This window comes from Myotis lucifugus, unplaced genomic scaffold (assembly GCF_000147115.1).
Source record: "Myotis lucifugus unplaced genomic scaffold, Myoluc2.0 scaffold_4, whole genome shotgun sequence".
NCBI lineage: Eukaryota > Metazoa > Chordata > Mammalia > Chiroptera > Vespertilionidae > Myotis > Myotis lucifugus.
In genome coordinates this window covers 11,537,713-11,552,946 of record NW_005871052.1, presented here as the reverse complement: position 1 = coordinate 11,552,946, position 15,234 = coordinate 11,537,713, and the positions used below count along the sequence as shown (strand labels likewise).

At 38.1% G+C, this 15,234-nt stretch overlaps 1 protein-coding gene across 1 annotated transcript in view; it reads right to left on the bottom strand.

Moving 5' to 3' along the window:
• Positions 1–15,234, bottom strand: part of HDAC8 (histone deacetylase 8) — a 385,856-nt gene that overhangs the window by 250,793 nt on the left and 119,829 nt on the right. Inside the window, exon 5 of the mRNA XM_006082861.3 lies at positions 902–1,035. Coding sequence (XP_006082923.1) covers positions 902–1,035 — 134 coding nt within the window. The remainder of the gene's footprint in view (positions 1–901; positions 1,036–15,234) is intronic.

The following is a 15,234-nucleotide window of genomic DNA, read 5'->3' as shown; positions in this document are numbered from 1 at the left end:
CATTGACCTTCCCCTGGCCTCCCCTACCCCCTGGCACATGCCCTTACCCCTCCCCCCTAGTGTCTTGTGTCCATTGGTTATGCTTATATGCATGCATATAAGTCCTTTGATTGATCTCTTATCCCCCCTCCCCCAACACTCCCCAGCCAGGAAGTAGCAATTCTTGATGTGGGAGAGGGGAGGGAACACCTTTAACTGATTTTACTGGGTAATTGTTCCTAGATCAATGGAAATATGTGCCACCCACAGGATTTGTTAAAGAAACAGAATGTGGGTAACTGTCACTGAAGCTCCACATTGTAGATGGGAAGTTCAGAGGAGGGCTGGATGCATCCTTTCAGTGAAGTCTTCTAAGAAATTAATGAAGTTAAGGCAAATTGTTAATAATTCTGATGCTATTAAAAGTTACAGAAGATGCCTTAGGTTTGTTTGCACAGGACTAAATATTTCAGCAATACAAAAACAGTGGGGCAGATTTTGACTGTTATGTAAGTTGGTATCCCTATTGGTGAAAAATTCACAATGATATTTCATCATGTACCCATTCTGACCTTGAGAGAAGTATCAAGACTGTCAGCTCTAACTGCAGATTTCACTAAGAACACTAAAGGAGGTTACTGCGCACTGGAGTAAACACTAGGTAAGATTCTCACTTCTTATCATTCTCTATTGGAGAGCTTTGCTACTGGAAGAGAGGAAAGGAGAGGAGAAATTACAGGAACCTGGGATTTAAAAGCAGCAGCTTCATCAGCAAAGGAGGAATTGAACCAGTTAGAAGAATCTCTACCTATTTTAGTATTCTCAATTAGGAAACTTTCAATTGCAACAGGCATTTCTCCTTTTACCAGCCGCTTGGAAGCAGCTTTACTGATAAAAACCTGTTGTCCTAGCAGCAAAGCACCCTTGAAAGTGAAGGGCTTACCATCTCCATGGTGCAGATCCAAATCCACATAGAGAATACGGTCAAATTTTCGTCGCAATCGTAATATTCCCAGGACAACATCATTGAGATAACAAAAACCAGATGCTTCATCTCTGCAAGAAAATAAATTGCTATAGCCAACAGCCAAAAGCAATCCAAGAAAGTCTTTAATGCCAAGGATCTAACTCCTGAGCTCTATTCCCTTACAATTCCCCCTTCTTTTTAGAAAAACAAAAATCTACCTACAAAGATTGTACAGTAAATGCCTCAGAATGATCAAGGAATTAAGTGTTTTGGTAAACTAAATATTCAGGTTGATTGGTAACATTTTACATTTCGAATCCCAGATTTTCAAAGAATTAGAATGTTATAACTATATTCAACAAAACAGAACCCTTCTCCAATTATTCAATGATCATTAAAAAATTGTAGTACCATGGAATCATCATAATGAACACTGATTATCACTTACAGGACTTTAAGAAAGCTAGAATCTAGAGGGGGCCTTAAAGACAATCTTGCTCAGCCAGATGTAGAAGATGTTGGAGATTGGATTCTCTGTACTGACCCTATGACATAACCTAAAGTTTTGTTTTGTTTTTAGTTAGGTTTGGCACTTGTTGATCATAAAAGCGAAGTGTAGAATGTATAAGTGTATAATCTCCTGGGCAGCATAATGTGGTTACCTTTCTGTAAATGTAATTATTACAATGCAGACTGAAGCAGCCTCTTCTAAAGTTATTTTGTGTCCTTCACTAAAATTGTCTTCATTTACAATACTGGCGTCTTTTAATGTTTTTGCTATTTGTGATACTGTGTTACTTTACCCTCTTGTAAACATTAATCTACTCTTTTATTATGCTTCCATTAAGCCTTTTTGAGTAGATATAAAAGAACATTTTTTATTATCAAAAGTTTATTATAATTTATTTTCAGGGCCTTGCACTAAATGCTTCAGTTTATTTTGCTTCCAGTGGCTTCAAATATCCAGCCCCCTTTTTTCCTAATCTCTCGTATATGTTACTTGAAATGAAATTCTAGGCGTGAGCATCATTAAAAATGGAATCTTTATTATTATGAGATTGCAAGATATTTCCAATGCCTACACAATGCATAAACTTCATGAAATCTCTTCTAGTATAATGTTTCATATTTTGAACAATGCTGTGGTTCACAGGCTGAATCAATGAGACAGGTATATTGGTGAGCAGGAGGTTGTTAAAAATATCATTAGACATTGATTTTGCACATAAAGATGAACTCAGTGGTCATCTACCAAAATAATAGCTTGGCCATATGTGTGAAACCAGGAAGAATCCAATTAGAGAAAAATATTTGTTCATCTGTGAATTTTTGGTAAATAAGAGTTAACTACTAGTATGTGACTTTGAAAGTTCTTGGATGCTATTTTCCAATTCTGAAAACTTGTATCTTATAAGTCTAATGTCTTAGCACATCAAAAAAAGAAATAATTTGTCTTCCTGCTGAACATGAATAACTTTTGGGTAGGTGGAATGGAATATTAAGTGTTAGGCAAAAAGAGGAGGGAGATGAAGAGGAGGAGAAACAGAAAACAATACAAGACATACTTCCTTCCCTCAGAGAACCTACAATTAAATTATGGAGATAAGTCATAAGCACAGAAAAACAAAACAAAACAAAAAAGGCTAGCAGAAGTAATATGGCATATAAAGAAGAATACAGAGAAATTCTATAGACAAAATTGACAAAGCAGAGTCATCTCATTATAGTATTAAACTTTTATGAGCCTTCTAGAAATCTAAAAATCATGCAGCTAGAAATAAGCAGTGGTTAAGACTCCTATCCCCCACCCCCGCTTTAGTGTTCTGAGAAATAGTTAACTGCAAAGGACCACGTTGCCCTCGGATATTCCATAGGAAGAACCATCTTTATGCTTCCTCATGACTTCTATAAGACTCATGGATGACTTCCTAGTTTACCTGCCTCTATAAAACTCTTGGGTCCTTTCCTTTTCTTTGAGATGTTCCTCATTAATGAACATTCTCCTTATGGCAATAGCCTGAATAATAATAATGATGATGATGATGATATTTGGAATTCGAAGAGGCTATTGTGTGTAATAATTTCCTAATATTTTCTTAAATTAATGGAGCTCAATTCTTATTGATTTATAGAAATAAGTGTTTAAATAAACAGGATATTCCTAAAATTTCCAGAAAATAAGTAAACTGAATTTTCAAGACTTTTAATGTGTTAAAGAAATAGTATTTCTATAACAGCAAACTCAGAGAGTGACATCAGAGAAATGGTAGTGTGAGAGGCTCCCCTTATACTTACAATTTGAACAGCTATAATTGAACAAAGGATTCCCTATTCTAGACATAAACACATCTGAGAGATCTGTGCATTAAAACATCTGAGGGTGGGTGAGTTGGAGTGAGCATGGGAGGAGGGAAGGAAGAAGAGCAGAGACAGGTGCCCTAGATGTAGCTGGGAGCTTGCTGTGGGTCTTGGGAGAGGGGAGGAGTCAGGTGGCCACTGGCACTCTCTTCAGCCCAGATGAGCAGAGAAATACTGTGAGCATTCCTGCAGAGGTGGGCAGTAGGCACTGTGGATGAACCCAGTGACCTGGGCAGAGACAGAGGTAAGGCCGCAGTTGTCTGGCGGATGCCATTTCCAGGCACAAAAACAAAGCCATAGAGTCTGGCTCCCTCCCCTTACTTCCCACAGCTCCCTACTTAACCCTCCCAGAGCAAGCAGCAGGCCCCAGAGAAGTGTAAAGTCAGTGTCAGGCTACAGAGCACATTATCTGCAGCCCTGAGAACTGGAGAGGCAGAAATATTTGTGTGTGTGTGTGTGTGTGTGTGTGTGTGTGTGTGTACACTGTAAATCTGAGTGACAGGGGTGAAGAAGCTGAGGTCTGGCAATTGCCATTACTAAGAGGAGAACAAAGCCACAAATAAACCAGCTGGCCTCTCCCAGCTCATCCCACTTGTACCCATTGTGGCTGCACTGCTGGAAGAGTGGTTGCAGGGGACAGTGCTGGGATTTCACAGGCTCAGAAACCCATTACCCACAACATTCCCCCGCAGGAGTGGTGCCCTGAGACTACAGTGACCTGATCACAGAGGAGACACCCACCTCCCCAGGGAATACAAGGTATTTTCCACTCTCTGCAAGGATCCAAGAGCTAGAGCAGTGCAAGAGAAACTAAGAAACTTGCACTTCAGAGCCACCTACTGGAAAACAAAAGAAAAACTTCCTATCAACCTACTAAATAGAGATGCCACTCTTTAAATTAAAAAAGAGAGAGATTTCATTTTCATATATGCCTAGCAGAGAAATAATCCATCAAATTCCATGATTAAGCAAGGCAATGAGGCAGCTCAGAAAGAAAAAAATGTTTAAAATCTCCAGAAAATAAACTTAAAGACATGGAAATATGTGATTAACATGATAGAGAATTCAAGAGTGCAGTTCTGAAAAAACTCAATGACTTACAAGAAAACAAATAGTTTAATGAATTCAGAAATAAAATGCAATGAACAAAAGGAGTACTTTACCAAAAAGACGGAAAACTTAACAATGAACCAAACAGAAATTCTGGAGATGAAGAACTAAATAAAAGAAATGAAGAATAAACTAGTGAGCTTAGGAAGTAAACCTAACCAGATGGGGGAAAGAATTAGTGATATCGAAGATAGAAATCTAAAAACAATGCAGAGGGGAAAAGAGAGAGACTTGAGAGTTGTTTAAAAAACACACGAAATAACTCTATGACAACTATCTGACTTGCAATGCAAATCAAAACTACAATGAGATACCACCTGCTAGAGTGGCCATTATCAACAAGACAAGCAATAACAAGTGTTAGAGAGGTTGTGGAAAAAAAAGGGAACCCTCATTCACTGCTGGTGGTAATGTAGACTGGTACATCCATAATGGGTGATTCCTCAAAAAATTAAGAGTAGAGCTACCATACGACCCAGCAAACCCTCTCCTGGTTATATACCCGGACAACTCAAAATCATGTATTCACAAAGATATATGCACCCCTATATTCATATGCATCACGGTGGCCAAGACATGGAGACAACCGAGGTGTCCTGCAATAGAGGACTGGATAAAGAAGATGTGGTGCATATACACAATGGAATAGTACTCACCATAAGAAAGGATGAAATAGTGCCATTTGTGACAACATGGATGGACCTTGAGAACATTATGCTAAGTGAAATAAGTCAGACAGAAAAAGCTAATAACCATATGACTTCACTCATATGTGGGATATAAAACTATAACTTATGAACACAAACAGCAGAGTGGTGGTTGCCAGAGGGAAGGGGGTGGGGGAAGAAGGGAGATCTAATATGAGGTGACAGGAGAAGATTTGACTTTGGGTGGTGGGCACACACTGCAATATACAGATCTTGTAACATAGAAATCCATACATGAAACCTATATATTCATGTTAACCAATGTCACCCCAATCAATTTAATAAGTAAAATTTTTACAAAAGAATAATGGGTATTCTAGAATGAAAAGAGAGGGTGAAGGGAAAAGAGAGCCTATTGAAAGAAATCGTTGATGAAAACTTCCTAAACCTATGGAAAGAACTGGATCCTCAAATCCAAGAAGCAAACAGATTACCCAATTATCTCAATCGTAAAAGACCTCCTCCAAGGCACATTATATTAAAACTCAAAAATTAATGACAGAAAAAGAATTCTCAAAGCAATCTGGGAACAGAAGACAGTAACATATTAAAAATATCCCATTAGATCATCATCAAATTTTTCAGCAGAAACTCTACAAGCTAGGAGATAGTGTAATCAAATATTCAAACTATTGAAAGAGAGAAATTACAAGCCAAGAATAATATATCATTTAGATATGAAGGATAAATAAAGACTTTTCCAGACATACAGAAGCTGAAGGAATTTACCACCACAAGACCTCCATTACAGAAAATACTCATAAATACTTATGCCTTAAACAAAAAGACAAAAGGATACAAAACTATGAGTAAGATGACTAACAGACAGACACAAACAGACTGTTGTAACCCTCTTTCAGAACAGGGTATTATACACTTAAATATAACATAAAGATGCAAGGAAGTAAAAAAAAACACTAAAAAGAAAAGGCAATATCTACTACAATTTGAAAATGAACTCACAGCATAAATAGGAATAATTTGTGACAACAAAAATATAAAAGGAGGGGGATGTCTGAATTTGCAAAGGGGAATGGAGATAAGATGTATTCACAAGAAAATGTACTACTGTATATATAAAATTTATTTTGCATAAACCTAATGGTAACCACACGCAAACAAACCAAAAATGAACTAAACTATACAATAATCATCCTGAATAAGCAACTGAACACTAGCTGGAGAAGTCTAATAATCAAGGATTTACAGAAGCCACATCAAGAATGGTTGCCGAGGGCTAGACATAGCCAGCGTCTTATATTGGCCTGCACCAGAGTCCCTCCCAAGAGGCCCAGAACCAACACACCCAGTGGCCAGCTTCAGACAACAACAGAGCAGGATCCAACAAGCTTCACAAGCAGCATATCCAAAGGGAGATCTTGACAGGCACAAAAAACTGCTGAGGCAAATTCCGTTTTGTGTGGTTAGCACCTGCACAGCAGCTTGTAAGCCACGGTCTGGGTTTAGCCTCATACTAAGCCAGGCTGAGGGTCGATCTCACAAATGCATGGGCCAATAGGAATCAAAAATCAATTACAACAGGGGGGCCTACATAACCCACACCCAGCTCAGGTGATCAATTAGAGTGCACTACTAGAACCCACAAGACACCTACTACATAAGGCCATCCCACAAAGACTGGGAGTCATAGCAGACATATCTAATTCATAGAAACAAACACAAAGAGTTATCCAAAATGGAGAGACAAAGAAACAGGTCCCACATGAAAGAACAAAAGAAATTTCTAGAAAAAGAGCTAAATGAAATGAAGACAAGCAATTTATCAGATATAGAGTTCAAAGTAATTGTTATAATGATGCTCAATAGCATGAAAAAGACATAGAAACCATAAAAAATGATGAGACAGACGAAAAATGGTGGCCGAATAGGCAGACATGTTCTGCACCTTCTCACGGAGCAGATAGAGGGAACAACTAAATAACATCTACCCAGAATTGGCGAATTAGACACAGCTGGTGAGACAATTCACAGCCTGAAAGGGATGAAGATGGCTGGAGAACAGTAGGATCAGGGATCTGGGCTGGAGAGGGAGAGAGAGAGAGAGAGAGAGAGAGAGAGAGAGAGAGAGAGAGAGAGACACGCGTGACCATCAGGATGACAGGGTCAGAAGGAAGATGTGCTGCACCAAGTACGTGTCCCTTGGGGACATGCCTAACACCTGACTGTGGAAGGGAGGTCCACAGGGCTTCTGGCAGCCAGGGAATCTAGATCTAAGTTCACAGCCATGAGTGGCTGCGCCCAGAAAGGCAGCCAGAAGAACTGCCCAAGCTGTGCAGTGCCGGGGGGTGGGGGGCAGGGGGGGAAGAAACTCACAGTGGTACAGCTGTTTTGCTTCTGTTTTGCCTTTGCTTTTATTCACTAAACTCAATTCATAGGACCTTTCAATTACAAACACTCACCGAGGCTGCAGTGGAGGTGGAGGTGCAGTTTTGTTGAGGCTGGGAAGAGGCTGTGGAGGAGAGCAGGACAGGGAGAGGTGAACTGGAATATGGCACTGAGACATTCCAGACCTTCCAAACCTAAGCAGCCATTTTTCTCCTGAAGAGTCAGCCCCTCCCAGCCACCTCAGGGCAGCTAGTGCAGCCACACCCAGCCTCGAGCTCTGCTGAGGAAATAAAGTCTCTGAATAGCTCCAAGGAACCTTCGGAGACTGGGTTGAGGGGCTGTTCGTCAGGAAACCAATACAGAAACACCCCCACCTAAAGCCCTTGTCAGACACAGACACTTGAATGATTAAGACTGACAATAGGAAGACAGGAAAAGCAGGCAGATTGGTCCCGCCTGCTTGCAACCAATGCTGTGGAGACAAACACAGAGGAGTGGTGGATCGCTTAGAACTTCAACAGGGTGCTGAATACATAACAGGAAACTGAGAAGTGGCAGACAGAACAGCAGAGTGGGATGGTAAACCAGCCCCCATGGGGCATTAAAACTCAGCTGAAGAGAACAACACTTCACTTTTTTATTTTTTTATCCTCTATTTAAAATTTTATTTGTTTTTGTGTTCTTTTTTATCTTTTATTTTGTATATTTCTTCATTCTATTTTTAGTATTTATCATTATTTTATTTTATCTTATTTTATCTTTTTTCACACCCTTTACATCCCCAATTCTCCCTTTTTCATCTGTTTCTCTTCTCCTGTCCCCACGTTAGTTTTTCTCTTTTTTACACCTTGTTAAAAACTGATGTTCTTTATCTACTTTATTGATGTGTTATTACTGTAGTCTGTTGGCTTACTCATATATTTAATTGCCTCTCCCCTGCTCCAAGTCCATGCACCCTTCTCTATTCTCTTCCTTCACTAGCCATTTTTTGTGCTTTTGTTTTTCCTCTCTGCTCTTGCTCTCTTCTTCTAATCATTTAATTAGTTTCACTGACTAAACTCAAGCCTATCTACACTCTCCTCTAGTCTCCTTTTCCAAAAATAGATGAATAAATAGATAGATAAATTAAAAAACATTTTTATTTATTGATTATTTTGTGTGTGTTTTTCCTCTTATCCACTCATCCTCTTTCAACCTCCTCTATATTGAACCGTGGTCCTTCCCCTATTCATTCAATTCCTTAACCTTATTTTCTGTATATAAGATCTGTCACTATAGATTCTGTCCTCTTTTTCAGGGTGTTTCTTGTTTGCATTTTTTGGTTTACCAAGTGTACCAGTTAATAATGCGGATTTTGTAATTAAAGAAAACACAATAATTTCAAGAGAAACATCAAAAGTTCTTTATTCAAAGTAATGTCCATCGCTAGCTACACATTTCCCCATTTTTAGGTAATCTGTGGATACCTCCCAATAGAACTTTTCTTGTTTTGAGGCAAACCATTCAGAGACCCAATTTTCCACTTCTTTGTATGCTTTGAAGTGCTTCTCAGAAAGTGTGTGTACCATCGATGCGAACAAGTGGTACAAGGTCTGGTGAATACTTCCCAGGCAAGATCTTTTAACGTGTCTTTAACTGGTTTTGAAGTGTGTGATGGTGCATTACCATGAAGCAAAATTACTTTGCCGTGTCTTCTGGCACATTCTGGTCGTTTCATGATCAAAGCATGGTTCAAATTGATTATTTGTAGTGGTAGCAATCAGAATTAATGGTTTCACCTGGTTTTAGATGCTCATAACACACCACACCTTCCTGATCCCACCAAACGCAGAGCATTGTCTTCTTTCCGAAGCGATTTGGCCTTGCAGTCGATGTTGATGGTTGACCTGGATCAACCCATGATTTTGTGCATTTGGGATTCTCAAAATAAATCCACTTTTCATTGCCAGTCACAATTCGATGCAAAAAATTCTCTTTCATGCCATTGAAGCAACATCTTACTGATGACTTTTGGGCTTCCATTTGTCTTTTGTTCAGTTGATGTGGCACCCATTTTCCTTCCTTAAAATCTTTCCCATTGCTTGTAAACGATCGGAAATTGTTTGCTGAGCAATGTTTAATCTTTCTGCAAGTTGTTTTTGAGTTTGACACGCATCTTCATCCAATAATGCTTGTAATTGTTGGTCTTCAAACTTTTTCGGTTGACCTTTTTCAGTTGTCTTTCACATCGAAATCATCACTTTTAAGGCATTTAAACCAGCATTCACAAGTATCTTCAGATGGAGCATGTTCACCATAAGCTTCCGAAGTATACGATAACTTTTTCTTCAAAATAAAGGAATGAATAAAACTTCCTGCAAATGCTCTTTTTTTGGCATGAAATTCGACATTTTAAGCATAAAAATATCTATGATGTTAACACCTTCAGCAAATTTGACATATGAAGTTTTGAAGCTTGCTGTCAGTACAACAAAATAGCATATATATCAAATCGCATATATATCAACCTATGTGTAACTTCATCTATTGAAAAAAATCTTCATTATTAACCAGTACACCTGTTATTTGTTTTATGGTGTTCTCTCTCTCTCTCTCTCTCTCTCTCTCTCTCTATATATATATATATATATATATATATATATATACACACACACACACATATCTTCTTTTTTTTAAATTGTTTTATTGCTTAAAGTATTACAAAGAGTATTACATATGTATCCTTATTTTCCCCACCCTTGACAATCCCCTGGCCTCCCCTAACCCCCAGTGTCTTATGTCCATTGGTTATGCTTATATGCATGCATACAAGTCCTTCGGTTGATCTCTTACCCCCCCCCCCACCTGCCCCCCAACCCTCCCCAGCATTCCCACTGTAGTTTGACAGTTTGTTCGAGGCAGCTCTGCCTCTGTATCTATTTTGTTCATAAGTTTATAATGGTTTTTATTATCCATAAATGAGTGAGATCATGTGGTATTTTTCCTTCATTAACTGGCTTATTTCACTTAGCATAATGCTCTCCAGTTCCATCCATGCTGTTGCAAATGGTAAGAGTTCCTTCTTTTTTACAGCAGCATAGTATTCCATCATGTAGATGTACCACAGTTTTCTAATCCATTCATCTACTAATGGGCACTTAGGCTGTTTCCAGATCTTAGCTATGGTGAATTGTGCTGCTATGAACATAGGGGTGAATATATCCTTTCTAATTAGTGTTTCTGGTTTCTTGGGATATATTCCTAGAAGTGGGATCACAGGGTCAAATGGGAGTTCCATTTTTAATTTTTTGAGGAAACTCCATACTGTTCTCCACAGTGGCTGCACCACTCTGCATTCCCACCAGCAGTGCACAAGTGTTCCTTTTTCTCCACATCCTCTCCAGCACTTGTCGTTTGTTGATTTGTTGATGATAGCCATTCTGACAGGTGTGAGATGGTACCTCATTGTTGTTTTGATTTGCATCTCTCGGATGATTAGTGACTTTGAGCATGTTTTCATATGTCTCTTGGCTTTCTGAATGTCCTCTTTTGAAAGGTGTCTATTTAGGTCCTTTGCCCATTTTTTGATTGGATGTTTATCTTCCTTTTGTTAAGTTGTATGAGTTCCCTATAAATGTTGGAGATTAAACCCTTATTGGTGATAACATTGGCAAATATGTTCTCCCATGCAGTGGGCTTTCTTGTTGTTTTGTTTATGGTTTCTTTTGCTGTGCAGAAGCTTTTTATTTTGATGTAGTCCCATTTGTTTATTTTCTCTTTAATTTCCAATGCCCTGGAGCTGTATCGGTGAAGAAATTGCTTCAGCATATGTCTGAGATTTTGTTGCCTTTGGATTCTTCTAGTAATTTTATTGTTTCCCGTCGTATATTTAAGTCCTTTATCCATTTTGAGTTTATTTTTGTGTATGGTGTAAGTTGGTGGTCTAGTTTCATTTTCTTGAATGTATCTGTCCAATTTTCCCAACACCATTTATTGAAGAGACTAACTTGACTCCATTGTATGTTCTTGCTTCCTTTGTCAAATATTAATTGAGCATATTGGTTCGGGTTGATTTCTGGGTTCTCTATTCTATTCCATTGATCTATATGTCTGTTCTTGTGCCAGTACCAGGCAGTTTTGAGAACAGTGGCTTTGTAGTATAGCTTGATATCTGGTATTGAGATCCCACCTACTTTGTTCTTTCTCAGGATCGCTGCAGCTATTCGGGGTCTTTTTTTTATTCCAGATGAATTTTTGGAGAGTTCATTCTAGGTCTGTGAAATATGCCATTGGTATTTTAATGGGAAGTGCGTTGAATTTATAGATTGCTTTGGGTAGTATGGACATTTTAATGATGTTGATTCTACCAATCCAAGAACATGGTATGTTCTTCCATTTGTTTATGTCTTCTTCTATCTCTTTTTTCAACGTCCTGTAGTTTTCTGAGTAGAGGTCTGTTACCTCTTTAGTTAAGTTTATTCCTAGGTAGCTTAATTTTTTTGGTGTGATGGTAAATGGGATTGTTTTTTTAGTCTCTCTTTCTGCAAGTTCACTATTGGTGTATAGAAATACCATAGATTTCTTGGCGTTAATTTTGTATCCTGCTACATTGCCGAATTCATTTATTAAGTCTAATAGTTTTTTGATGGAGTCTTTAGGGTTTTTTATGTATAATATCATGTCATCTGCAAATAAGAACAGTTTTACTTCTTCTTTTCCAATTTGGATGCCTTTTATTTCTTCTTCTTGTCTAATTGCAATGGCTAATACTTCCAGTACTATGTCGAACAGGAGTGGTGAGAGTGGGCATCCCTGTCTTGTTTCTGTTCTTAGGGGAAATGGTGTTAGTTTTCGTCCATTGAGTATGATGTTGGCTGTGGGTTTGTCATATATGGCTTTTATTATGTTGAGGTATGATCCTTCTATTCCCACCTTGCTGAGAGTTTTAATCAAAAATGGGTGTTGAATTTAGTCAAACGCTTTTTCTGTATCAACTGATATGACCATGTAGTTTTATTCTTTCAATTTGTTTATGTGATGTATCACGTTTATTGATTTGCGGATATTGTACCATCCTTGCATCCCTGGGATAAATCCTACTTGGTCATGGTGTATGATCTTTCTGATGTACTGCTGGATCCGATTTGCTAAGATTTTGTTGAGGATTTTGGCATCTGTGTTCATGAGGGATATTGGCCTGTAATTCTCTTTCATTATGTTGTCTTTATCTGGTTTTGGTATGAGCGTGATGCTGGCTTCAGAGAATGAGCTTGGAAGTGTTCCTTCCTCTTGAATTTTTTGTAGTAGTCTGAGGAGGATAGGTTTTAGTTCTTCCTTGAATGTTTGGTAAAACTCCCCTGTGAAGCCATCTGGTCCTGGGCTTTTGTTTGCTGGAAGCTTTTTGATGACTGCTTCAATTTCTTCCATAGTTATTGGCCTGTTGAGATTTTTAGATTCTTCCTGATTGAGTTTTGGAATGTTGTATTTTTCTAGGAATATGCCCATTTCCTCCAGTTTGTCTAGTTTGTTGGAGTAGAGTTGTCCATAGTATTTTTTAACAATCATTTGTATTTCTGTGGGGTCTCTTGTTATTTCGCCTCTATCATTTCTGATTTTGTTTATTTGGGTCCTCTCTCTTTGTTTCTTGGTGAGCCTGGCTAGAGGTTCATCAATCTTGTTTATCCTTTCAAAGAACCAGCTCTTGGTTTCATTGATTTTATGTATTGTTTTTTTTTGGTCTCTATGTCATTTATTTCTGCTCTAATCTTTATTATCTCCTTCCTTCTGCTCACTCTGGGCTTTTCTTGTTGCTCTCTTTCTAATTCTTTGAGATGTAGATTTAGATGATTTACTACCATTTTTTCTTGTTTTTGTTGAGATAGGCCTGTAGAGCTATAAACTTCCCTCTCAGGACTGCTTTCATTGTGTCCCATAGGTTTTGGATTGTTGTTTTCATTGTCATTAGTTTCCAGGATGTTTTTAATTTCTTCTTTGATCTCATTGGTAACCCAATCAATATTTAATAACATGCTATTCAGCTTCCAAGTGTTTGATTATTATGAGTTGTTTTTATTGTAGTTTATTTCTAATATTACGCCCTTGTGGTCTGAGAAGATGCTTGGTATGATATCAATCTTCTTGAATTTGGGGAGACTTTGTTTGTGACCCAATATGTGGTCTATTTTTGAATATGTCCCATGAGCACTTGAAAAGAACGTACATTTTGTGGCTTTGGGGTGAAATGTTCTGAAGATGTCAATTAAGTCCATCTGATCTAGTGAGTCATTTAGGATTGCTGTTTCTTTGCCGATTATTTTTTGTCTAGAGGATTTATCTAGTGATGTCAGTGGTGTATTAAAGTCCCCTACTATGATTGTATTGTTGTCAATCTCTCCCTTGATATCTTCTAGGAGTTTTTTTATGTATTTGGGTGCTCCTGCATTGGGTGCATATATGTTTATCAGGGTTATATCCTCTTGTTGTATTGATCCCTTTAGTATTATGAAGTGGCCTTCTTTATTTCTTGTTATGGCCTTCACTTTGAGGTCTATTTTGTTCTTTATAAGTATTGCTACCCCAGCTTTTTTTTTTCCATTTCTATTTGCCTGAAAGATATTTTTCCATCCCTTCACTTTCAGTCTGTGTGAGTCCCTTCTTCTGAGGTGGGTCTCTTGTAGAAAGCAAATGTATGGGTCATGTTTTTTTATCCATTTAGCCACTCGATGTCTTTTGATTGTAGCATTTAGTCCATTAACGTTTAAAGTTATTATTGAAAGGTACTTGTTTGTAGCCATTTCTATTTTTTTGTGGCTGTTTTCTTTCTGAGCTTTTTATTTCTTCTTTTTACACCAGTCCCTTTAGTATTTCTTGCATTGCTGGCGTGGTGGTGATAAACTCCCTTAGCCTACATATCTTCTTTTTTCTTATTTTTCTTTTCTCTCTTGCCTTTTTTCCTTTTCCCAATATCATTTTTTTGCTCTCTTTTCTCCATCCTAATTCTGCTTTCTCTGGTGGTCACTTCTGTTGGGGTTATCAGTATCATGAGTAGATTTGTGTTTTGTTGCCTTTGTGTTGTGTCTTGTCTAGTTGTATCTTGTACTTGTGGTAGAGAATGAGCCACATAACTAGAAACCCTGAGAGGAGACTCCATCCACGAACAGGACAATGACACTCAACACCCAACTACATCAAAAGAACCCAAATACCCCAAGTAGGACACATCCCTAGAATACCCAGCCCAGAAGACCTGAGAGATTGCACCACTGGGTCCCACAAACCGTCTACTATATAAAACAAACTCAAAAAAATCTAGGTGACATAGAAATTTGATATAACACATAGAAACAACCAACTTGGAACAGCAAAATGGGGAGACAAAGAAACAACCATCACACAAAAGAAAGGAAGGAATCACCAGAAAAGGACATAAACAAAATGGAGGCAAGCAATTTGTCAGAGAAAGAATTCATAGAAATAGTTATTAGGACACTAAAAAGGATTGAAGACAAATTCAACATGTGTAATAATCAATGGAAAATGAAGAAAAATCAAGAGGAAATGAAGAATGGCATGGCTGCAATAAAGAAAACAATGGAAAGTCTCAACAGTAGACTAGAAGAAGCTGAAGGCCACATCAGCGAGTTAGAAGACAAGGTAGGAAACACCCAAGCAGAGCAGCAATTGGAAAAAACACACATAAAAAACAGGAGGAGAGCCTAAGGAGACTTTGGGACAACACAAAATTAAGCAACATCCAAATAATAGAGGTGTTAGAGGAAGACGAAACTG